Source organism: Chinchilla lanigera, unplaced genomic scaffold (assembly GCF_000276665.1).
Source record: "Chinchilla lanigera isolate Chin_1 unplaced genomic scaffold, ChiLan1.0 scaffold00039, whole genome shotgun sequence".
In the NCBI taxonomy this organism is placed as follows: Eukaryota; Metazoa; Chordata; class Mammalia; order Rodentia; family Chinchillidae; genus Chinchilla; species Chinchilla lanigera.
Window position 1 is genome coordinate 7,374,434 of NW_004955440.1, and position 27,673 is coordinate 7,402,106.

Here is a 27,673-nt window from a genome sequence, read left to right on the forward strand (position 1 = left end):
GAATATTAAGTTCACAATGGCAAGATCATAAAAGTTGTAAAAGAAGAGCAGAACAAAAATGGTGTGGTCCTGACCCTGGTGCAGAACAAGCAGTCTATTAGGACGATATCTCCTGACTGTTAGATCCACAAGTACTGCAGCATTACCGGTCACGTCAGATCCTGTCCAGCACACCTGGCTCTGGAACTCGGGGCACTTTTCTCACAGTCAGTGCTCTTACAAAATTCATAGGCGCAGTGCCCTCTCTTTATGTCTAGATGTGCGTGGTGTCTCTTAACTCCCCAGTGGCTTCTCCTTTGAACCATAAGATTAAAGCAGGACTTGCACACTAGCTTCCACCATTCACAACATAGGGGGTTCAGCAAACGAATGATCCATGGGTCAAATCTTTTATGGAGGGAAAAGGGACAAAACATCTGAATTTCCTTTCCTCAATACTACTTCCAGATAGACTTCATAAGGTGTAGTAGTTTATATGGCCTCCAAGAAGACGTCTTGGGCTGAAATGATGCATTGAATTTGGAACCGGGAGCATGAAACTCTGTAGAGCGCCCCCTCATGAGTACTCTTGATGCGCTTCCTCTCTCAGCTCAGTTCTGCTTTCATCCCCTCTGTTTCCCAAGAATGAATACTAAATGCTGAACAGAAGCTCTTGACTCAGGCTCTGTGCTTTTTAAAAAAATCTGTTGAAATAGATGTCTTCACAGTTTCTGCACTTCCTTAAATGTAATATTTACTGTCATTCACTGTAAATTGTTGTTTAAATTGACTCATCCATAAATAGAAATCCAATATCAGTTATAAGACATAGAAAATATACAACTCTAGAAGTATTTACAGTGATTACAACAATATAATTTAATACTCTTTTCCACCAAATAGTAGCGTGAGGTTTCTCTTTCCCCTTCACTTTCTCTTTTCATTTTCTTCTCCCTATAGTTGGTATTAAATACACATTAATAATAATATTCCCTCCTTAGTCAATCAGAGCATTGAAAAAGCAATAAGAGAAGAATGACTTTTATTCTGAAGTGTTAAGCTTGAATCCCATTTCTGTGTACCTGCGAACATGAGTGACATGAGTCCCGTACCTTGGGGAGAGTGCACTAGACACAGAGGAGAGCCAAGGTAATGGAAATTTGCATGCAGACTCTCCCGGAAACTCTGACTCAGATAATAGAGTATTGTGCTGACTCACATGTGTATCCTCCACTGCACGACATATAGCTTCCAAATCTACAGTTTTTAAAAAAGATATTTTTGTTTAACATAGTTGGATTACTCTCTGAGTAAGTGCTTCTTTCTGTCAATAGTAGCCTTTAAAAAGGACTTTAAAAATGAACATTATGACTTATCTACGAATCTTGATTTAATTTTTCTTGGATGGCTCTCAGAAAGCACTATTACATAAAAGCTACCCAAGGTATAATAATGTATATTCAATGTTAAGAAAATGGTCTGCCTTTTCTACATTACATATCATTGACAAAATATGATTAGTGTTCCACTTTTCATTTAGCACCAAAGGTAGTGCTACACTATGGTCACAGTAGCCCCCAGAGTTCATTTGTTCAAAAAATTTTCCAGCAAGGTAATGGTATTAAGAGATGAAGTCTTCAGGAAATGATTAAATCATGATGATGGAGCCCTTACGGGTAGGAGCAGGGTCCTCTAAAAAGGACCAGTGTGGTCTGTGCTATTCTACCACGAGGCGCTGTACTAGCCTCCTCTGCTGTGTAAGGAGTAGGAACACAGCACCCCCAACCCTCACTGGACACTGAACCTGACAACACCTGGATCTTGCACTTCCCAGACTTCAGAATTGTGAAAAGTAGATTTTTATTTTTCATAAATTACCTACTATCAGATATTTTATTATATTTTGCACAAACTATAACACTGGGACTTTTTTTTTTCCCTCAACTAATAAGCCCCTTAACATCCTTACCTTTCAGAAGGTCCAGAGGCTGATGGGTTGATCAGCTGACTGGTCAGGTTTGCCTTCCCCAGGCTGTCAACGGAGGCATGTGAGGAGATCTGACCCTCTGCCCTGCTTATGATCTGAGAAGGAACACCTGACACTTCAGCCTTGACGACTGGAATTATCATTTTAACAAGAAAAACTACCAATTATACAAGTTTGCAGGGGCTACGTCAGTGATCATGAGATTCTGTGTGAATGTTGGTGGAAATATTAACTTACAAGTCTATAGCACTGCTTGCTTTTAGCAGTTTTTCTTTGAATATATGTGACTGTGTAGTTTACTTCCCTCTAAGATATACCTTTAATTAACATTATTTATATTGTTCTTTATCATCTTTTGAATGCTCATAATTACACAAGAATTCAGCTCATGTATCTTACTAGCTTCATTTAGTTTTAAATGTTAGCTTGGATTTCTAGTATTTAACAATGTAAGGCAAATTATAAGTGTATTATGTATTTTAATGGTCAACTATGTTTCTTTTGGAGGTTTATTAGTGTATACTAGAAGAAATAATTTTACATGTTAATTTAAGTAGTTTCTTTATATTTTCAAAGTTGAGTAAATAATATATTGTAATAAACTTTTAAATCTAAGGAAAATAGAAAACATTTATTTTTCCCGTTTAACTCTATTGTTCTTTGCTGCCAAGCCAAAATACTGAGTAGTTTACACTGCATTAAATGTCTTGACTCACAGAACTTTCAGGAATAAATTTATTCTTTATAGCATACACTTGTAGTCATATCATAGCTGATATTTTGTTATGAAATAATTTGAATCATTTTTGACACAATTAAAATAATAATGAAGTTTAGTCAGTTTACTGGACTTCTAGATGTTCTCATTGAAACAAAGAAAACTATTGCTTTATACTTTAAAAAATCACATTTGTTTTCTTGCCTATAAAACTAATAAGAGATACATAAAAGATAATGTGGACAAAAATTATTTAGAAATTTGAAGTAGAGAGAAATTCTTGCAAGTTGATTCAAACTTTTTATATTCAACTGTAAAACTTCTTAATCTCCAACTTTTTCCCCCATCTGCTGATTTTTTTTCCAAAAAGAAAATATTTTTAAGCTTATTTAAGTGTTTGCTTTCTGTTCAGTTTGCAAGTAAAATTAACACTGAAAAAATATATATACATGCATGCAGAATGACTTTTGTTATTTATGTTGTTTTAATCTTTGCATATGAATTTCTACAAAAAACACAGGTAGTTGTTGGTCTTTTAAAAAATCTGTCTGGTGTGTTACAAACTGAAAGCTTCCAAAAAATATCAAATCGATCCATCAGTATCAGTATCTCCCGCTAAAGGGGCACCTGTTATATCCTGGGTGAATGCGCAGGTTTCTGTGGATACTGACCGTTCTTGTCCAGGGACACATCTCTTTTGAGAGAGTCCTGCTTCAGTTATACTTTAATTTGCAAGACTAACCAAGCTGAACCATCACTGAAATGCATGTGGATTTAAATCAAAGGGATTGTGTTAGAAATAAACACCATGAACCCTACTGCAATATCATTCTTACCTTAGAAAATAAGAATATCAACAGAACAAACTTCAGAAAATTACCCTGAATAGATGAGGCCTTTGAAATAGCTAAGCTTTGATTTTGGTCTGATATTGAAAAGTTGTTTCATTTTTCAATTCATCCAAAGAAATATTTATATAATTTTTATTTTTGTTTATTTATTCATTGAGTCTTTGCTTCAGCAAATATTTGCTGAATACAGCAATGTGCCAAATACAGAGACAATTAATGGTATGGATACACAGTTGAAAAATAATTGTCTTTCTTTTCAGATCCTGGTAATCTTGCTGAAGAGATATAGTTTGTTTTAGTAGAAATTCAACATTTTTAACTTGGCTTACTTTTAAAATTATGCAATTCAAAGGGAGTTTTACTAGAATTATCATTTTTAACTATTGTCAATCCCTCAAAATAGATTCTATAAGCCATAAAAAGTTTAGACAACTTTTATATAAGAAAATAATTCATTGAGAAAGTACAAAGTTCACTAAAAAATACATTAGTGATCCAAATTTCAAATCCATTTCTTTTTCTATAATCCAATACTATTAATTTTCATCATATCATCCTGCTTCCTGAAAAGCAGTATGTTCTATGTTACTGCTAAGACTTTTTTTCATATCTGAAATAATCAAAATGTGAAACCATCTTCTCAGGCATATTCATACATAAAAATGTATTCAATAGCTATTCTTGTTAGATTGATAACCAAAGGCAAAATCATGAAAAGTTAAATTGATGATAATCTTAATTCTAGATCAAATTTTTTTTTTTTTTTCTGGTACCAGGAATTGAACTCACAACCTTGCACTTGCCAGGCAGGCGCTATGCCGCTGAGCTAAATCCCTGGCCCCTAGATCAAAATTTGAAATCTGAGATTTAAAAGTATTAAGTTATTTGTTCAAAATCATAAAGAAGTTTAGAGCCAGTGTCAGGACTCTGTGGAACAATACTATCTAACAGCAATTGCAGGTTTCTTTTCACTTCTTTTTTATTCTTGCTCAGGTACCTCTACTGACAGTGTCATAAATTCATTTGAATATTATGTTCTTGGTGACCAGGTTGATACATTAGTTACAGAAAATAACATTTAGATACACAGCCCATCACTGTTATTCCCAGAATCTTTACTTGTCTTAAATATAAATCCTGTATTCCCATGTTTTGGGGCTCTATTAATTCATGTTACATTATTTGTGCTATGCTTTGAAAAATCTTATCTCAATATAAACCCACTAGTGAGACATAAACATTTAGCTTTACAGATTTATAGAACATGATTAGTGTGTTTTTAGAGTATTTTGTGAAAATGCATATAAGATATTTTCCTTTCATATACAAAACAAACAAAAGACTATAAGATTGAGTGAAGTAGACAACCCAGCCAGGTATCTTGGAATCAAAAAATGGCATGGTTTTAATTTTGCTTCATATGTATCAGACTCGGAACTAAGATGGAAACCTATAAATGCCAGCAGGCACAGACCAAACAAAACTAAAATCAACCTGCTTACTACAGCGAAGAAAAAGAAAATGATGAAGAGGCAAGGCAGAAATCTTTTAAATAATAACTACTTTGTGCCAGGACACTACCATTTCAAAAAACAAGTAAAATAAAAAGCCTCCCTCTCCGTACTTAGCAGCAAGGACCAAGCCAAGAGCACAGACTTCTGCCCACACACAGGAATAGCAGATTTCTCTCCTTCCCTACATGACTTACTGTGGAGAAGGACATTCTTTAGTTTATCTCTCAATGTATTACCTATGTGGGACACCAAGCCATATGATTATTTGACTCTGGAGGAAGTCTAGCAAAAGCATTAGCATAAAAGGAAATGATAACAGGACCTGTGTCCCTGTGGAAAGCTGCTGGCACAGCACTAGATGCTCTGCTGAGATATGCCAAAAGGAATGATAACATCATGGCTAAGTAAGTCAAGTCTCATTTCTGTGATAATTGTGTTGTGTTGTCCTAGCCAATCCTGTTAATTATTCCTCCCAATTTGCCCCGTTGTGCTTTTTTGTTTGTATCCCAATAAGAGGCTAAGGAGGATGGTAATGGAGCCTTCAATCGGAGAGGCTACAAGCCCCCTGATCCCATAACTGTCTCTGTCTGGTTTTTCTTTTCATCTGTGGCACCTTGTTCTTGGAACCTGTCACCTCAGGCAGAAATGGAATATATACCAACAACTTACATCAGCAAAACCCAATGGAAATGCCAGATTTTTACCAGAATCCACCATGGTAAGAGTAAGGAAACCGGATGGAGATACCGAAGTCCATCTCTCATAATGACAATAGTGGCTCAGTATTATTCCATTCTCAAAGAAAGAAAGGTCAACCTAGAAAAATCTGTCCGTGCTTTAGTCCCTTCCAGATTAAAGGGGAAATCAAAGGTATCTCAGGTAAGAAGTACTTAGAAGAATTACCAGCAGATCGTGTTGAGAAAAATAGTTTGGAAATTTTCTAGAGTGGAAGTAAAGAAAATGATAAAAGAACTAGTCTTAAAAAGTCAAGAAAAAAGCAAGAACCAAAAAAAAAAAAAAAAAAAAAAAGAAAAGAAAAGAAAAAGGGGCTGGGGATTTAGCTCAGCGGCAAAGCGCCAGCCTGGCAAGCGCAAGGTCGTGAGTTCGGTTCCCGGTACCGGAGAAAAAAAAAAAAAAAAAAGAAAAAAGCAAGAACAAATGTGATTAAATAAAATAGAGTCTTATTCTTGTCCTAAATTTTCTAAATTAAGTTGATGATTGAAGAAATAAGCTAACACTGTGTGTTCTAATGCATGCGGATGAAATAATTTAAAGTGATTATATTATAAGAAAAACTAAGTAAACATATTAAGGGATGTAAAACATTTACATTTCACTCGAACAGAGAAAGTGACACTACCAGTATCCTGCTTAGTTCTGCATATACACTATAACACCTAAAACAACCACTGAAAAAGCCAAACATTGCAAAGAAATATTGAAATCAAAATGACTCATAGATGGGTACATATTATTCTAATCCATGTAAGGAAAGACAAATGAACTATACTAGCTAACACAACTTTGAAAATGAAGAATAAAATGCAAAGAATACATCTATCTTATTCTAAAACATTTTATACTAGTAATCAAGGCTTTTATACATAAATGGATGCAACTAGAGACCATAGCCATAAGTGAAATAAATCAGACCTACATGTGTAAACATCATATTGTCTCCCTAGCATAAGAACCTGAAAGAGTAAATAAAACCCAAAATGTACAATAGATAATATGAAAGGGAAAGAAATTGCTCAAAGGAAGGAATAACTGGGACGAGGGAAAAAAGACAAAGAAAGAAAGAAGGAAAGCAGGATAGATAGATAGATAGATAGATAGATAGATAGATAGACTGATAGACAGATTGATAGATGGATAGCTGGGATGTCTGGTGCTTTATTGAAAGGAACAGTTACTTTTTTATATTTTGACCAATTTTGCATGCTTATATCTGGTACTCTGAGCAATTGATTTGAAGATAATACACAATAGAACAACCGTTGGTGAATTCCTACCATCTTGTCCAGTGAAACTATATATCATCTCTAATGCTTTATCTAATAATTATTTTGTTATTCTCTTTAATGGCTTGAACAAACTTCCATTCTTGCATCTGATAATCTGAGCAACTCATTGAAGATAACATTATGTAATATAATAATCACTGTTAATTCCTATCATTTTGTTTTGAAATCTTGTATCACTTTTAATGATCTTGTTTTGTTTTGTTTATGTCTGTGATGCTGATATTTTTCTGTTGTTCTGGTTTTTTTACTACTGTCTTTAAAATAAAAACAAAACAAAACTGGGTGGTATTGGCAGAGGAGTAAAGTCATAGGTAAGCGAAACAGAATATAACCCTAGATATAGACACACATAATTATATACAAATCCTTCTTAACAAAGATGGACAGAGAAAAGATGCATGTTCATAAGCATAAGCATGACTTCCACCTAAGATTCTGACTCTGCAAAATGAAATCAAACGAATCATGAACCTAAACATTGTATTAGTCATTTTCCCATCACTGTGATGCAATACCCAACGTTCCTACTCTAAAATGAGAGGTTTATTTGGCTCACAGCTTCCAGTAAGTTTAGTCCATGGCCTCACAGGGCACAGCTGATGGAAGAAGAGAAAGAGCTAACTAGAGAAAGAGGAGAAATGTAGGACAAAACACGCCCTTTCAGGAGGTGTTCCCAGGGACCTCCTCCTTCTGACCAGGTTCCACCTCTGAACACAAATCTTTTAGGGGACATTTTAGATCTAACACTGTATCCCATCCCTGGCCCCCAGAAGATCCGCTTCCTTCTCATTATGCAAAGTACACATAGTCCACCTCAAAGAGCCTACAAATTCTTGTTAGTTCAAAGACCAAAATCTGTTCTAAGACTCAAAGTAAATTCTTAGATGTGAGATCCTCAAAAATCAAAAAGAAACAAATATTTTCCACAAATATTGGCACAGAGTATGCATTTCCATGCTAAAAGGGAGGAATAAAAGAATAGAATAGAATTGGACAAAAGAAATACATAAACCCAGCATGGCAGCTACTGAGTCCAGTGGTGCCAGGTTCAGCACCTGGACAGGTTGTGGCGAGATGTGAATTCCAAAGTGTGCAGCAGCCCGACCCCAGCAGTGTAATGGTGACATAAAACACAGCATCTTCGCTTGGACTGACTCTACTCATGGTCTATTTTCCCTCAGTGGCCAATCCATTTTCCTGGAATGCCCAACTTCTGTGGTCTCCACAGCACCTTTGGCTTCCCTTTCTCACCTTCATACATCACCCTCTCAGGAACTCATTGTCTAGCCTAGCAGACTCCTTTTAAAACCTAGATGAGTCATGGTTCTCAGCAGGTTCAGTTCACAGTCAGTTGGTTCCCAGGCAAAAGCCACGTGAGAGAAGAGCTTAGTGCAGGACAGCTGCTCAATGCTCGGCAGCCAGAAAGCAGACAGACAGAGGCACTGGCCAAGAGGACACCCTCCTGGGGCAGCCCGCAGCGACTTTGCCCTTCCAGCAGGCCTCATTTTTGGACACAGAAGACTACTGAGAAATATCTTACATCTAAAGCATGAAGAATGTAAAACTGCAAAGTGTTCATTGTAAATAAATAAATAAAATATTTGAGATTTAGGAATAGACAATTTTTAATTTTAATAACAGCATAATCCATAAAAGAAAATCTAGATAAATAGAATTTTATTGAATTTTAAATTTTTTTCTCTAAAAACATGAACAAACTGCAGACAACCTCCTGAATGACAAAAATTTTACAAATTCCATATTCAAAAACACTACTATAGAGAATATTTAAATACCTCATAAGCCATAGGTGGCAACATAAAGTCAGTATAGTCATTCTGCAAATAGCATAGCAGTTTTCCAAAGAAATAAAAATAAAACAAACAAACAAACCTAAACATTCAGCTAAAATATGACTTAGCAATTAAAATCCTGTGCATTTCTCACAGACAAATGAAGAATTATATTCAATCAAAAACTGATATGCAATTTTATGGCAATTTTATTCATCATAAGTCCCAAATATAAACTTTTGTAAGCACTTTCAGGGAATGAATGGTCTAAAATATTGTGGTAAATTCATGCAGCAGCGTGTAAATTGGCATGGACTCTTGTGTTCTTCAAATGATTCATGTTGAAGCTCTAAATCTCAATGTGACTGCATTTGAAGACACAGCCTTTAAAGAAATAATAAATGCTAAATATGTCATAAGGGCAAGTTCATAGTCTGATGGGATACCACTAAGTAAGAAAGAGGCTATTCGTGCAGGTACCAATCTGAATGAATTTCTAGAGAACTGTGCTGAAAAAAAACATAGTTCAATTGCAAAAGGCAATGTGCTTTCAAAACACATTATATGATTTCTGGAAATTCTAATCTGATGGGAATAGAGTGGTTGCCAGTGAATAAGGAAGAGGCGGCATGTAGAGTTATGCGAAGAGGTGGTTAGAGAACTGCTGTGAGGATGGAATTGTTCTGTGTGTTCGCCACATCAGTGTCTATATTCTGCCTATCAAACTGAACTATCATTGTCCAAGATCTAATCAGTTAGGAAAACTGGGTGAAAGGTCTTTCTAGGCTTCCTATATTATTTTTAAAAACTTCATTGGAATCTATATTTAACACAAAAAAGTTAAAACCTAACTTAAAACATTCACAAGCACAAACAAAGGTATTTATTTCACTCAATATTCATTATGTTTTAAAAGTACAAATGTACAAAAATAAATCACTTATAATTCTACAACCCAAGACATCTGTAGGTAATGTGGGAGATTTATTTTCTTATGTACAGAGAGGAGATTTTATTTTCCTCCATAGAATTTGGTTTATAATTGCTATGGATTACATTGCATCTTCCCAAAATTCATACGGAATTCCTAATCCCCAGTGCATTTTCTTAGAAGATAGGGGTTTTAGGAAGGTGTTGAAAGCTAAGTAACGCCAAAGGGTTGGTTCCTAATCTGATAGAACTTGTGGCCTTATCAGGAGGAGAAAAATGATCCATTCATTTTATTCTGTATGTCTGTGCCTGCATCTGCATCTGCATCTGTCTTTCTCTCTCCCTCCAGTATCCTTATCCTTCCCTGCACACCCACCAGTCAAAGGTTATGTGAAGGCAGAACACAGGTATTACGTGTACTGCAGAAAGAAAGCCAAAACTGGATCATGGGCTCTCTAGTCTCAGACTTCCAGCCTCAAACTGTAAGAAGTTTCTGCCCTTTAATCTATCCAGTCTGTTGTATTGTGTCATGGTATCCTGAGCACACTAAGATAGTAGTATTCACTCTTTTATTTAATAAACACATTCTATGTGTTTAAGCTGTATTTGCTTTATTTTTTTTACTTATTATATAATAAAACTCCCCAAAAGCCTAAATATATTTTAATAATCATTTTTAATTTATTCATAGAATCCTATTGTTTTATTCTTTATTTTTATCTCATTTCTATTTAATCATTTACAGTTCTTTAAAGTTTAGAAAGTTATTCAAGACTGATTAGAATTTGAATAACTTGATCTGCAAGGATACTTAAAAATATATTGTTATCAGTATTGGATACAATAATCCAAATACTAAATGGTATCTCAAATTCAGAGAATTGCCTAAGTCAAAAAACACGTGAGTTCCAGCCGCCCTTCAGAATTTGATAGTCATTTGATAGAATTTGATAACTGATTACCACGTCTGTTAAGTAAAAATTAATGGCTACAGTCAGTTATGGGCGTTCCTTCAGCTCATCTGTTAGAAATAGTCTGCAGAGATCTGCTAACAAACAGATACTGTCCTTCTTGTCTGTGACTGATGTAGCTATGGCTAGGCCTGGCATCTTATGAGCTTGAGGCATTCTAGACCTAGTGGAAAAATGCTGTTGGAAGACTTATCTCCAAGTCTGTCTTTGAAAGTGTTACCTTTCCTGATGGTTCTCAGTGGAAGCAGAGCCATTCTTTGTATGGGTTTTGGAGAATATTTCTAGTGTTTTTATGTGATTACCACAAAGTGGAGTAAGGGACATGGCTAGCTAATTTTGTGGTCAGCAAGGAGGAAATGATGCCCTCAAGAAATTTCTGTACAACAAATTCTTTGAAAATAAGACCAATTTTTCCGTGCCCTGCAAATCTACTTATAATAATCGGCATTTACAATTTAACTCAGAAATTTATGCATAATGGTTTAGCAGGGATTTATACACTTATATTTGTAGCTTCCACATTGATGATAATTCTACACATACATCAAAATATCTCACCACTATGTTATGTTTTATCACCTATGTTAGAGCATATATATTGGAATATCCTGTATCTTACTAGAAACGGCTATATATCTTCATATTGTACTTTAGGTACTAAACTACAGGCGAGAATATAAAGTTATATAAAAAATTAACTTTACATTACATATAGAGGTGTTACAAAATGCTTTATAATTTAACAAAAACATTGGCCTTAACAGATATTTTAAAAGAGTAGTTGGCATTAAACATTAGACATAAGAAGACAAGAAATTAATGTAGTTTTTAAGCCCTCAGCTTTGTAATCTGTGTAATAATACTAGACCATTCCAGGTAATGTTGTAGGGGGTTTCAGTTCATTGAAGTTTTAATGACTGCTTATAATGACTTTGATTTTATATTAAAATATTTAAATGTGTTTTAATTTTTCAAAAACTGAAACCACATGGTTTTAATTAGTGATAGAGAATAGCATTTATGTGACTAAGTAATTCAAACTTATATTGTCATAAAATTTACTTTCTGTGCACAAAATCTATTTCATAAATTTCAGGCTTCTGGCTCCTGAAGTATCTGGTATCTTTAAAATGCTGTTTGAAATTATATTATCAAAAAAGAGTAGATTGCATGGAGATATATAGATTAGAAAGACAGAAGATTGTAAGTAGATAGAAACAATGTAATTGTTTTCTACCTTCCTTTATCAAATAATATAGTTGATATTATAAATAGAAAATAAAATATTATGTGATATTAAAATATAACACATATTACTTAAAATATTACATTTGTTTTAGAATTCATTCTCTTCTTATTCAAAAGAGTTCCTGTTATCATAATGTGTTTATCCTGCCTTGTTCTTATTCTAAAGATGTCTTATGACTTAGCATTTTTGCCAGGGAATCAGCTCTAAAAACAACTTCAGACCAAGTTTCTATAATAATATCTGATGTAAGAAGCATCAGTAGTTTCGACTTCTAGGAACACAAACGTGTCTTCGGGAGGGTTTGTGTCACTCGGGTGACAGGTACCTTCCAAGAAACGATTAACACTTGCAGGGTGACTGAGAGAGAAAAGGCTATAATCACGCTGTCTTAGTCCCTGTCAAGGTTAGTTATTGTTTCAGCTACTGGAACAACAGAAATGACAGATACAGAGCTGACCCAGAAATAAAACAGAATGAAATCATTACGCTTTCATGTTTTGCCTTTATAAATACATTACCCAAAAGTATTCACTTGTATATGTCTAAATAGTGTGTTTCTCAATAAATGATTAGGTAAACGATTATCAAACAAGCTAATATGTTGTTAAAGCCTGAAAAACGCAGCCAGTTACTGCATTTTTATCAGTACAAGTCTGATTTACCCTATGTGGACTTGTATTTTATTTTGGCCACTCTGTAAGACAAAATGAAGTAATAAATCTTAGTTCTGAGTTGGATAGAAGGATGAATCATATGAATGAGCTTTTAAACTTCATATAACTAAAATTAAAAATATAGTAAACACATTTTTAAAATATTCATTGTAGGAGTGAATCTGGTTACCCTGACCTATTGATTAATAACAGGTTTATATTATTCCGATATGCTCAGTGATTTCTAAGTAATCTTTTAGTATTTACAATTCTCTAAAAAATAAGCTAACTTCAGAACATTTTAAAAATGGTTTTCTGATCAGAAGAAAGCCACATACTATGTTCCTCTTGCATGATTCATAACATACATGAGCACGCTAAAACCTTTTAGATATAATGCAAGGGAGAATCTCTTTAAGCTATTGTTTTGCAAAGGTACTTGACAACAGTTTAATTCTTACAGATCTTCAAAAGACTTCAAGCTTTTCTAAGGGACGCTGGTCAAAGCGATGACATCTACAAAAATATGTTTTCAGAATACTCACTTTTCTGGATTTCCAAACCTGTTCTGTGAGTTTCACAATTTAGATCACTGAATTTTCCCAATATCATTGAAATTGTATTATTAAAAAGATAGCTACGATTATTTTCAGAGTTTATAATCACACAATGTTTAAATCTACAAGAATCCTTAAGACACTTTACTGTCAATAACCATAAGTGTAGTGAACCTCCTTTTCATTGAAGGTGCACTTTCTCAAATATTCTAGACTGGAATCTCTAGCTTCTTTGTAATCTGTTCACTGCCTGGGGAAGTCTCATCACCGTACTTTTGCATTTGCTTTCTACTATCACCTGTCTCATCCCAAATTAGGAAACATACCGTCATTCAATGGAAACTTTTTTGTGAAATGATAATTTCCCTGCCCTCTCTTATTCCAGCACTTTAACTCTTCCAACTTTATACATAGAATAATGTTATATTTCTTCTATTTCACGGTATTTAAAATCTCACACAAATATTTAAATCTTCATAACTACTTTCTACACCTTAAAAATCATGCTTTTTACATTATATTTTATCTTTCAGATTTCTGTGGTACCCTATACAAACCGTTTCAATATGTAAAAATTAAATTTGCTTTGTGGATTTTACAAACATTTGAAAAACTGAAATATATACATAATTTCTCTTTCTCAAGGAGAACAAAATAAGAGTGGTGTTCATTATAGCAGTCTCAATGAACTCAGAGGAATAAATAGGATTTCCTTTTATATATTAAGTGAAGTTTACCTGGACTGCATGAACATTATGGAGTCTTGGTGTATTATCTACTCTGACCAAGGTTGTGTAACAATAGGTGCTGGATTCCGAGGCAACTCTAGGCTCTAGGACAGTAAGTGATGAAACTGTTAGTAAAAGTCCCATTTACAAAAGACCATTCTGTGAATGAATTCACTGTTGAAGGAAAGAATAGGGATTTAAATTCATAATAGTAATTATGCTTTGAATTTAATATTTAGTCCCAAAATATTTATCATTATAACAGAAATGTCAGTTATACTGACATCGTTGAATGCATATATATTTTAGCTCTTCAGCTAGATTTAAGAGTAGGAAACACCTGCAAAGTTTGAACTCACAAAATTTTCTATAAGTTTTCAAGAAATTAAAGGACAGTGCATTTGTGTTTATATTAGAATTCATTAATTTTTTATCTTTTATGTGTGTAAAGTTTTATGAGGGCTAGTAAATCATTTAAAGTTGGATGCTGCTTTCAATCTTGCTTTCAGGAAAGTGCTTAAAATGTGTCAAAATAATGCAATGTGTGTTGATTTGCTAGGGACCCTACTTTGCACGGAAGCAAATCTTCCTAGTTTCTTAAAGAATACAAAGGAATTTCAAAATTAATTACAGTTTTATCTTCAGTAAAAGTTAATATTTCCAATGTATAAGAAAAAAACACAAGGAACATATTAAAGAAATAAGAGGGAAGTGAGAGAAAAATTTATTTGTAGTTGCAAGGCATATAGAAATGGTCATGTACTCATATTTGGGTCCATTTTTCTAAGTGAAAATGGTAAGTAGGATATGATGGCAAAAAATGCAGATTCTGTGGTGAATCCATCTGGGGTACACCCTTGTTTTCTGTTACATATGTGTATGTGTTTTCCTTGGTAAGAACTAAATCTCTTCATGCTTCATTATCCTCATCAGTAAGCTGGAAGCAATCATTACAAGGTCTGACACAAGGGAGGACTATGACAGTAAAATGAAATATGAAATCTTTATCTCTCACACGACCAAGATTCAGTAGTGTGATGATTAGTAAGATAATATAAGGCTTAAAAGTGTTAAGGATCAATAAGATGTTTAAAATGTTTAAAGCTACCAAAAGTCTGCAAAATAATTTTACAAATATTAAAGAATTTAAAAATTAAATGCTCATTTCCTTAAACAAATGTATACTTTTCCCTTAAACCACTCATATGGCAATAAGATAACCTAATCTAGATAACAATCAAGAAGTTTGGGGCTGGGGATTTAGCTCAGCGGCAAAAGCGCCTGCCTCGCAAGCACAAGGTCGTGAGTTCGGTTCCCGGTACCGGAGAAAAAAAAAAAAAAAAAAAAAAAAAAAAAGAAGTTAATGGATTCTGCAGGCAATAAGACAAAGAGCTGGTTTTGAAAGATAAAAACAATGACAAAGCTTTATCTAGACTCTCAATGGGAATACAAGAGATAACTGAAATAAAATCAGGAATGAACAATTCGATATTACCACTGATACTAAGTGTCTCATATTAGTAGTTGAATATTCATAAAGTCTCATTATACTCAGTATTACATTATGAAAAATATATATATCAAAAACTGGAAATGAAAAGAAATGAGTAAATTTTTGGACACACACAACTTTTTAAAATTGAAGAGTGAAGAAACATAAACTTTGAATGATTCAAAAAGTAGCAATGAGATTGAATCAGTAATAAAAGTTTTCCATGAAAGAAAAGCCTAGGACCTGAAGGATCCATTGCTGAATACTGAACAACACTTAGCAAAGAATTAGTATCAACTCTTTACAAATTATTACACAAAAATGAAGATGAAAGAATTCTTCTGAATTCATTGAAAAAGCTAGCATCACTCTGTTATAAAACAATAAAATGATGAAACAATAAAAGAAATATTACAAGTCAATATTAATGATGAACATAAAGGCAAAATCCTCAGCAAACTGAATTCTTCAGCATATTAAAACAGCCATTAATCATGGCTTAGTGCAATTCATTCCAGAGATACAATGATGGTATGCAAATCAACATAGATATATGCAAATCAACATTGATATACCACATTAATGAAATTGAGAAATGATTTGATAAAATTAAGTACTTCTTCATAATAACAACTCAAAAAGCTAGGCATAGAAGAAATGTACTTCAAGACACTAATGAGTTTTTCAAAGATGTGAAGATAAGAGTAAACAGTTGTATCAGTTTATTCACACAGCATTGGTGGTCCTGACTATAGTAATTATGTAAAAGAATGAAACAAAAGCATATCAACATCTGAAAATGAAACCAAGTTGTCCCTTTTGTAGAAGGCATGATCTTATATGAAAATAACTCTAAATATTCAATCAAAGAACAGTGAAAAGTTGCAGGATGCAATATCAACATATCAAAACCTGTAGAGACTTTTATATGATAGAAGTACTATCTAAAAAAGTTAAAGAAACAATCCCAATGACAATAGCTACAAAAGATACTTAGCAATATATTTAATGAAGGACATGAAGAATCTTTACAATGAAAATCATAAAATACATAAAAATTAAAAAATCCACAAATAGGAAAATATTATGTGGTTATGGATTGAAAGAATTAATATTGTTACAATTTCCATAATAGCATAATGGAATAGTATAATAGTACAATTCCAAAATAGTATAATGATGTAATCCTTTTTAAATAACTGGAACATTGTTCCACAGAATCACCAAAAGCTCTTAGTACCCAAAGCCATTTGAGGAAAAAGAACAAAGCTGACGGCATTGAATGTTATGATTTCCAAATACACTATAGAGGTTTAGTAAAGAAAACAGCATGGTATTGGCATAAGCAACAGACACAAAAATCTGAATAAAGAAGACAGAAACAAATCTACAAAGTTAGAGCCAACTGATCTTTAACAGATTCATCAAGAATGTAAATTAGAGAAAGAAAAGTCTTTCCAATAAATGGTGCTGTGAAACCTGGGTATTCTTATGCAGAAAAATGAAATGAGTTTGTCATTCTTCACCACATACAGATCAACACCAAATGAATTAAAGATCAAAGACATAAATATAACACTTGAAATACTAAAGTATAAGAATAAATCAGAGTGAAGATGCTTCATTGTATTTTTAGCGATAAGGAGTTATTGCACCAGAACTCAAAAGCACAGGCAACAAGAGAAAAAAATGGACAAATGTAGTTACATGAAATTAAAGTTGCTTCACAACCAAGGAAACAACAAAATTACAGAACAAGCTACAATTGAGACAATATTTGTTTTCTTTCAATCTGACAAAGGTCAAACATGAAGTACAAAAGGAACTCAAACAACTACCAAAAAGAAAAAAAAAAAGAAAGAAAGAAAGAAAGAAAGAAAGAAAGAAAGAAAGAAAGAAAGAAAGAAAGAAAAAGAGAAAATTGGCAAAAACATGAAGACGTAGCTGTCCAAAGAGGACTCATATGGTTGGTAAAGAGGCACATAAAACATTAATCATTAGAGAAGTTCAACTGGCTATTATTTAAGAAGCATAAAAATAGCAAATGTCGGCATGTTAAGAAACTGTAAAAAAGGAACTATTTTTTACCCTTTTGAGGAATGTAAATTAGCACAGCCATTACGGAAAACATTATGGAGGTTCCAAAATTAACTAAAAATTGAACTGCTACATGATCTAAAAGTGTCACATAGGTATTTATCCAAAGGACAAAAAGTCATTGTGTCAAAGAAAAATCTGGAACCCCTGTTTACTGCAGTTGATTGTTTACAAAAACCAAAATGTGGAATCAGTTTTAGTTTCCAACAATGAATGAATAGATAATATATGGCACATACATCACAATACAATTCTATAAGCCCACAGAACTGGTGACAACCTTGCATTTGTAGCAACATAGATTCCCTGGAGGACGCTGTGCTAAAAGAAATAAACCACACTTAGAGAAGCAAACATTGTTCTATCTCTCTCATTACTGAAATTAAATAAAAAACAAACCTAATTTTATAGAAGTGCAGAGCTGTGGAAGATGGGAGGGAGAGAAAATTGGAGAATCAGTCAATGAGTATAAAATCACATTTCCATAGAAGGAAAAAGTTATTCCACTGCACTGCAGGATATCTTTAACAGTATTTTATTGTATATTTAAAAATGATTATGAGAAAATTTCTGTATGTATTATACACAAAGAAATGATAACTTTGAGGTGATAGATATATAAATATATCTGCCTTGATCATTGCACATGTTTACACTTTCATAGGAAACATCAAATATGTGCCCCATAAATATTATCAATTATTTTGTGTCAGTTAAAAACAGTAGTGATGTCTTATTGCTGGACCACTTGGAAAATTGAGAATGGAGTAGAATATAATAGATTCAAAAATAAGTTGAGGTCAGTAAAGGATTTCTATGAAGAGATATGAAAGCATTTTCTTTATTGAGACAGAAGAAAAAATAGCTCCACACTGAGGACAGGGATTCACATGTTTTAATAAACATAAAGTTCATTTAGGTTTATGATACTATATTAGGTAAGTTCAGTTAGATTTTCTATATTGTAATCAGAGTCACACACTTTTGTACTATGCCCTCATGAAAATTCTGAAATTTAGATAAGAATTGCATATCAGAATACTAAAATTTATAAAGGTTAAGACATTTGCTTAGGTTCACATGGCCATTAATTAGAAAAGATAGGCCAAGAATTTAGGTACATAATTCTCTAATCAATTCTTTAAGGTTATTGCCTCAGCATAAATTGCGTCTCATCAAATCCAAACCCACTGTCAATGATGCTTAAACATTGAACTGTCCTATGACAGTACCATTCAAATTAGCATCTCCATAATGAGGTTGAGGTCTTGTACCTGAATGTAAATCAGTGCAAAGCTCTGTTCTTTCAGAAATTAACACACACACACATACACACATAGACATGTGCACACATCAGTGTGCACAACTTCAATTGAATTAAACACTTTGACCAAATAGATTAGAAGTTAGCAATCTGTAGTCTATGGGTTGGTAATCAGCTTTTGTAGCTAAAGCTTTGCCAGCATGCTGCCATTCCTGTTCTTTTATATACTCAATCTCTTTTCTCTGGCAAACTAAGACACTATAGTCACGACAGAGACCACACGGTCCATGAAATTCCCAATATTTACTGTTTAACCTTTGCAGAAGATATTTGTCTCATATCTCAGACCTCCCTAAATGCAGCAGAAGAGTGGAAAATTGGGGGATCATGGTGCATCCCCAGCAGGTACTAGGCGTGTAGCGCGCTCAAGGTTTTCTACAGTACATATCAAGCCTGATTTAACTCTTCAGAACCCTGGGCCTTCTCACTCCCCAAAAACTGCTGTTCCTCATAGGAGAAGTGGGGAACTCTGGCACTGGTCCATTCTTCAGACCCTCCCAGTCAGGATTCTCCAGGGACAGGGAAAAGACTCGCTAATATTGCGTTTGGAACCCAGAGAGATAAGCAAGTAGGATTGGCCTGACGGTGAAAGGAATCCTATTTTCCTATCTTCCGAGTTTTGAAGTTTGCGTTAGGGACCCAAACACAGATGAACATTTCATTCTTTCCTTATTTTATACTCAAGCAAGCAACCAGTTTCGTTTTAGATTCAAAAAATAACAATTTAAAAAATGACATAGTAGCATATGAAAATCACTCAATTACTATTCAGTTAAGAACTAGGAGAACATGCATTATTGTCTGTGTAGAATAAAGCACATTCTTTAGAAAAATGCAGTCACATGGTATTTGAGACCAATGCATTAAAAAAAAACTGACTAAAGAACTAATCATTTTCATATTTTTAGTTCTTACTTTTCAATATAAAAAAGTTTTAAAGGTTTTCTTTGATGTATACAGATGTAAGCAACTTTATTCTTAAGAAAATTAAATTTACTTTTGAAGTGTTTGAATATTTTATAGGATCATCACCATATTAAAAATTAATTTGTGGGTTAATACTTAAAAAAGATAAAGTTTATAAACGTTCATCTATCTCTATGACAGCAAATGCACTTGGAAGTTTCCAAAATATTATCCACACTATATTTTTTCTTGCACTGAGCAGATAGTCATTTAATTCATCTCCACTCTTTCCTCTTTTCTCTGTTGGATCACCCATACGTTCAAACACAGCTGTTTTGAAATTCCTTCGCATACATATTTTAGGACAGTATAAAACATACATTTTCAGTTGCACCATTGTATAAATCTATACTGTAGAAAAATTTCAATCAACTTACATATCTCTGGGAGCCATCATATTCACACCTTTCAATTTTTCCTAAGCTGCCATCTGAGAAATACAGCTTCTCTGCACGGTGGTCAATGGTGAGTCCATTTGGAGTAAGGATGTCTGTGCTTAACACCACTTGAGCATTTTGCCCAGTCAAGGTAGATCTCATAATGCTTGGGTGCTGTTCATTCCAGTTGGTCCAAAACATCAAACTAAATAAAACAATTGTAATAAGACATTAAAATTTCCATTGAAAGTAAAAGCATTAGGATAAACATGGCAATATCTATTATTAAAAGTAAGCTAAATTATTTGATTCACACCCTATGATCCTTAAGGAAGCTTAGATGCTAAGGGGAGATAGAAATATATTTGCAAACAGATTTTTCCTATGTTCTTAAACTTGGAACCTATTGCAAAACACAGTTATCCTGTGCATTCCTTTAAATAAGAGTAATGTTAAACGGAGTCATTTTGATGCATATCTAGCATTCATTTTAAAGAGGAACAAAATAACAATCTTAAATTTTTTATGAACTGCAAACATAGCCTGACATCTTGATATTAAATTTTAGCAGATCCAACATCATCTTTTGGACATAGTTTTGTTAACTATATATTTGTCTACTACAGTTGATGAAGATAATCATCTTCTATTCTAGTTTTGCTTTTTAAATTCTACATTCTCCATTGTGAAAGTTTTTTTAAAAAATAAAAATTACCAAAACCCCATAATTCTGTAACTTCTTTTTTCTCTTGGATGATTTTTGTTATAAATTATGATGTTTCCAGAATTTAGGGGTGACTTTCAAATTCTGCGTCATAATTACTACTTTCACAGGTGTTGCAGAATGATTTTATCTATCAGTGTTTGTCAAATTTTACATTGTGGAAACCCTATGATTCTTCAGAAAGCTCTTAGAAGTCACTGGAAGTGTACAAAGACTGTCAGGGTCCTGCCTCCAAGACATATTTTAACTGAAACATCTCCACTCTTTCCTCTTTTCTCTGTTGGGTTACCCATATGAGTTTATTTGAAAATAGATTTTTGCATCTTAGCAAAGTAAAAAGAGAGAGAGAAAGCAGGGAGTGAGGCTGGTAACTGGGTTCTTTAAATCTCTGGAAGAAATATGCTTATACATAGTGACAGAGACATAATATCTCATATCTACAGCAAGATTGCATATGCCATTCTTATCTACAGCATTTAAAGGCAATTTAGGATTCCATTTAAGCAAATTACTTAATATGCATTTTTGAGTATTTTGTAAAAATATTCCTAGATAACTTTCAAATTTACAATAAAAAACCTTTCTGCTTGATAATTTAAAAATAATCCACATCCTGGCTTTCACTCTAAAATCAGGAATGTAACAAGGATATCCACTATCACCACTTCTAGCTGGTACAGTTCTGGAAACATTACCCAGAGTAATTAGAAAAGAGAAAGAAATAAATTGAAGAAGGTTAGGAAAGGAAGAGTTTAAATTATCATAATTTGCTGATGAGATGACTTTCTACATAGAAGACAGCAAAAGCTCCACTGAAAGTCTTCTAGATTTAATGACGAAAGTCAGTTCAGTAGCATAGCTGCTTACAAAGTCAACACTCAAAAATCAATAGCTTTTCTGTACACAAGCGACAAACTTACAGAGAGAGAACCTAAGGACACCACACCCTAATTCAAAGACTCAATACAAAAATGGGCATCAGAGATGAACATGCACTTCTCAGATGAAGAAATAGAAATGGCAAATAAATATACTAAAATATGTTCAACATTATGAGTCAGTCAAGAGATGCACATTGAAACAGCACTGAGATTCCATCTCACCCAGTGAGCACGGCTATCATCAAGAAATCAACCAATAACAATTACTGTTTTTAAATCTTAGAAGCAATCCAAATCTTTTAAAAAAGACTTTAAAGTTTCCTACATGGCCAAATGTTAAAAATATCCTGTCTTAAGAATACATTATATATTTGAAAATATAAAAATTAATTCTACATTTCAAAAGATAAAAATCAATTATACATTTGAAAAAATAAAATGGCATTCATTCCATTTTCCTTAATTGTTAGGAATTTCACTTATACTTTGTGACTTTACAAATGACATACTTAGTTAATTAAAATAATTGAAAAGTTATGCCCATAAGATGAGCGATTTAACTCAAAGTTTCTCTGTGATATTTGCTGGCGGTGTTGGCTTCAGAATTAGCGAATTTTGGAGATATTAGTGTTCCTTTGATTTCACCTGTTCATTTCCCAGACAGGAATCAAAGTGGCCTAGAGAACCTGAGTAATTAAAGTTTATACAAATAGCTAGGATCACAACCAAGTTTTAGACTTAAGGAGAATAACTTCTATTTATAACTTTATTCTAAAATTTCCATATACTAACAGAACAGTGAGGGCCATTGACATACGTGAGGGAAAACTGCTTTTAGTACTTTAAACCTTAACTAAAAATGTTCTAGTTAGACTATTTTTGATCTGTTTAATTTACAGCTTATTGTGTATAAGGTGATTTTAGTTATCCATACTTATAATGCCCTCTTTAAAAAATTAAAATTTTATGAGTGATGAAGCATGAGTTTCAAAGGAAACCATTCTTTTTCATATTTATTTTTAAAGGTAATACAGCTCTGAGAGTCTTCTGACTTATAATTAGAATGTATCATTCAAAAATCATTGTTTCTTACTTTTGGCATTCATCCAAAGCTAGCACATGGGGGTGGTCGTCCTCTGACATAGTGATGACTGCTTCCATATCAAATGCTCCAGGCCGGGTCTGGTCCACCGTGTGTCTGGTTATGGACGAGGTCGTGGAGCTGGTCCAGTACAGGGTATCCCAGGCTCGGTGATAGGCCAGTCCTTCCACAGAGCCCACATCTGATGTGGAAAAAAATATATATAAAATTTACAATTGTGTTTACAAAAACATGGTTTATGGACAGAAATAAAGCAATTAATTTCTATACACATACCTGTTTCTTTATCAACTATTTCTCCATGGGTCCCAAAATAAGAAAAACATTGTAATGCTTACTATTGATGGCAGATTACACACAACAAAATATAGCTCTGGACTTCTACATGTGCATATATTTATATGATATATAAGTAGGTAATCATATAAACCACATAATACACTAAAAATATCTATTTTTTATTACTGGAAGTTGTTTTACAGAAACATGGTGTACAAAACACAATTTTCTCATCCAAAAAACCACAATCAAGTAATTGCCTTGTATGTAGGAAACTGGGAAGTTTTATCTCTTTTTAATATCATAATAATTAATTTTCAAAAAGTATTGCATGCAACAATTTAGAAACGCTTTTGAAAATCATGTCAGATCAATACCATTTAGTCACATTCATTAGTTTTCTACGGCACCGTAGAAGTGGAGATGTCAAGGAAAAGCAAATACCGCAGAGTTATAGCGATAGTGTCGAGAGGCCAGCTCAAAGGCTGTACTTTCAACTATTAAATGATGGCAGAATTATGTTTTAGTAAGTGGATATGGCAAGTTCCTTGATTCAGTTCTACTAATGCAATATTAAAAAAATAAAAGATTAATTATCCATGAAAGTATGCTTTAAATGTAGTCAGAAAAAGAGGAACAGAAGTACACAAATGCTAACACACAAAAGTGACAGGGTGAAAAGCAAGAGTAGTTATTTCTTAAAATTGTGTTTCCAGTCACCATGATTATGTAGGGTAGATATACTATTTTTCAAACTCATGCTTTGAGTATAGTTTTAGAATAACCAAATTATTACAGCTTTTTCGTGTTACCTATTTTCCTCAATTATTATTCTAACAGGCTTAATTTAACAAAGAATACATATACTTTGTGTGGTCATGTTAAGAAGTTTATAATAGAAAGAATTGTCTATTGTTTTTCCCTTTAAGGAACTTCTAAAAGGAATTACACAGTTCATAAAAATAAGTAGATGAAAGAGCTGTTTCCAGGAATTAAGGTATGTAAATATTTAATTGATGTGTCAACAGAACTGTATTGTTGTTCAAAACAAAAATTAAAACTTTTGAACCAAGTGTCCCTCGTATGATTGTCTTTTTGTCACTTGTTTCTTTTTCTGTAAGCAACATATCATATCAAAACTAATGTACTTAATAGCTGCTACTTCATGAGTACTATGTGCTAAAAGCTGCGAACTGTTCTGCTTTTAACATTTTACTGTCTGGGTAAATCTATTCTGAAATGTTTTTAATTGTTCCTCTTTTGCAGAGAAGGAAAGTGAAACCTGTAGTCACAGGCTGATGATATTGATGCTACATTTTACTCCAGGTTTATCTGCTTCCCAAAACCACGTCCTTAACAGCACCACTCTAGAGAGAGGTCTATAATACCTATTACTTGTTTTCCAGCTTTGCCTAATTGGAACTAACGGAGTAGTCCACCAGCTTCAACTCATCTGGTTCTAGGAAAACTGTATAACAAGGTAATGTGCCATGAGCAGCCTCCTCCCACTCAATAAATAAGCAGTTTTCAAGGAATTAATGGAGGTGGTTGGTATGGAAACCGAGGCCAGTGAAGATAGAAGAACCATTATAAAACACGATCATAATAAAACCAGCTAAGCTGATTTTATTTGACTTATCTGTTGCTGTTTTTTGGAGTGAGTGGGTGAGAAACTGATAATGGCTGAAAGTATTTCACTTATTAATTTAAGAAATCATCCATCCAATTGTTTTTTTGTACTTTCAAAATATTTAAAATTACAACAACTCCCTTGGTAGTATTTTCAGCATTACACTCCGTTGATCACAAGTAGAATGAGAAATAGCACAGCTCTGACAAAATCCAAGTGAATAAGAATATTTGATCCATCCACATTCTGTAACATCCTTTCCAGTGCCTTTGTAACAGAAAATGCCTCTCCCCTCTAGCCAGTACACTTCAGTTTGTCAGTTGCCCTGGTAATAGCTCCTGTTCCACTTCTGGTTGCTCCTGTCTCTCCGAAACAGCTGGTTACACTGATGCATAGCTGGCCAGTATGGTGCACACTCTGTATAAACCAATCCCCAATTGACAAGCCACTCTGTATTTCCTGCTTATTTTTCCAGTATAAGTCCTAGACCAGCAGAAATTGGGGCCTGATACTCTGGGAATGATCCTGATCAGTGCCCATCGATGTCAATAAAACTGCCTCCAAATCCTGGGTGTCATTTCGCTGTTTCTCCCTGCCCCTGCAACTTGACAGTTATTCTTCTTGGCTACTTTTACACGTCGTTCAAGAAGCTGCACTGGATATCACAATAACAGATGCTCCTTTTCTATGACTGACGTAACTCCAGAGCTACTATAGTTGACAATGCAGCTCACTTCCAGGTACAATCTCTTTTATTTTACCTTTATAATCAAGTGGAATCTGAAAGTACATTTAGTCATAAGCAGGTGCTACATTTCAAAGCATTTCAGTAATCTCTTGATCAAAAGTATTTAATACCTTATAAAATTGTAATTTTATTAACAATAAAATCTAAGACATATAGAAAACATCAAAATCACAAAAACTATTTTGGTTGAGAAAGGCTAAGACATCTTTATTTTTCTATGATTTAACAGCAAGATTGGGTCATATTTGTACTTGTGTTTGAGTGTGTGAACATACGTGAATAATCATCTCTGCACACCTGCCTGGATCTATGTGTCTTTGAACAATCACATTCCTGAGTCAGATGAACAATCACAATAAAAAAATTGATTTACTAAAAGTGGATAATTAAAACAAAATATCTATCTATGTAATCAACCAAACTTGCAACATTTAGCAGAGTGGATCAATACAGAGTTAAACATCTTTGGAACTCAAGAATGTAGAATAGCATCATTAAGAAAACAACTAGAACAATCCTATTTCAGCAGACCCATATTTTTTACCTCAGCAGATGAATTATATTGGAAACACGATGTAAAACAAGTAAAAACACCACCTCCTCTCACTGTGGACTTAACAAAAGTACATAAATATTCCTTTCATTCTCACCCTCTTTGAAAAGAAAATTTGGCTAAACAATAAGTGTGGTTCTATATGGTTTTATTAAGGTAAGAAAGAGAGATCAAAGGGTCAGAAAAATACACCTCCAGGTAATTAGAAAATGGCTGTACTACACCTATCACATTCTAGATCCAAGATAATGGTGCAGAAATTGTTTCTAATAGCAGAGCAGGGAGTAACCAACTGCTGCTGTAGTAGTTACCCAAATAACCTCACCGAAAGCACAACCTCATTTCTCATCTCCTCACCATTGAAGAGGAGACAACACCCCTTCCTGCGTTAACCTTTTTTCTAAAGGCAGGGAGAGATCTCGCCAGATGAGAAAGGCAGTAAGGGTGTTCTTGGTAGTGAATGAGAGTGCAAAGTTTCACTACATGCTGGGCTGAGCTAATAGCATGGCGAAAGCCAGGTGGAAAGTTAATGAGAACTAACATTTATCTCAAGAATGTACTACAACTGAGAGGACTTAAAGGACAGAAGGTAGATATGATCACAGTACTTTATACATGTATTAATTGTCAAAATGAAACTCATTAAATTATAACTAGTATTCCCTGATAATAATACTAGAAAGAAAAACACCATACTCTAAAAGGATACAGTTGATTATGCACTAACTTCTTACTCACTAGCTTGTTCTCAAAAACAGCAAAGTATCAGAGTTCACAGTTGGAAAGTGTTTCACTAGAATGGAGCCTATTAATCTGGTTTGAAAGGTATAAATCACTTTGACACAGAAAAATAGTTTTGATGTCCAGTCCAGGTATAAAGCTTAAAATGAGAAGTTTGTAGACACAACAGTTCACAGGTGTCTTAACTTTGTGGTTTCCAAAGAAACCAGATATTGAGGCCATTTCACAATCCAGACCTGTTGCTTCTGTTGAACTGTTTACATGTAGTTATTTTAAGCCTAACAAAATGATTACTTAAATTTGGCCCCACCTCTGACTCTCTGTAAAATTTTCAAGTAGTCTGACATCCCTCCTTCTCTCCCTCAGACCCTCCCTTCCCTCTTTTCTTCAGCTATAGCTTTTGTCTAGATGTCCTCCCAAAGCCACATGTGCTCTTAGGTGGGGTTCTGGGAGGTGAGTGGATTGTGGATGTGTGACACTACATTAGTCCACGGAAACACATATAGCAGGTGTAATGATGGGAGGTGAAGCCTGCTGGGAAGAGGTGGGTCACTGTGGGCGTGCCCTGGAAGGGGATATACACCTGTCTCGATTGTGCTGCCTCCAGCCTGCTGCACTATGAAATTTTTCTCCGGTCATGCCCCTCTGCCATGCTGGGCTGCCTTGGAGCCAGCAGACTATGAACTGAAAACTCTGTAAACTATGAGCTAAAGGAAACATTTTCTCCCTTAATTTGTGGGTGTTAGACATTTTGTTCCAGCAATGAGAAAGTAACTCAGATACCTGCCTTTCTATCTTCTAA

The 27,673-nt window shown here is 33.9% G+C and overlaps 1 protein-coding gene across 1 annotated transcript in view; it reads right to left on the reverse strand.

The window, feature by feature from the left end:
* The window catches only part of Lrp1b (low density lipoprotein receptor-related protein 1B), a 1,427,040-nt gene that overhangs the window by 325,907 nt on the left and 1,073,460 nt on the right, over positions 1 to 27,673 (reverse strand). The window contains exons 42-43 of the mRNA XM_013517439.1: positions 22,912 to 23,101; positions 20,214 to 20,418 (exon numbers count right to left, since the gene is read on the reverse strand). Of these exons, the coding sequence (XP_013372893.1) occupies positions 20,214 to 20,418; positions 22,912 to 23,101 (395 nt within the window). The remainder of the gene's footprint in view (positions 1 to 20,213; positions 20,419 to 22,911; positions 23,102 to 27,673) is intronic.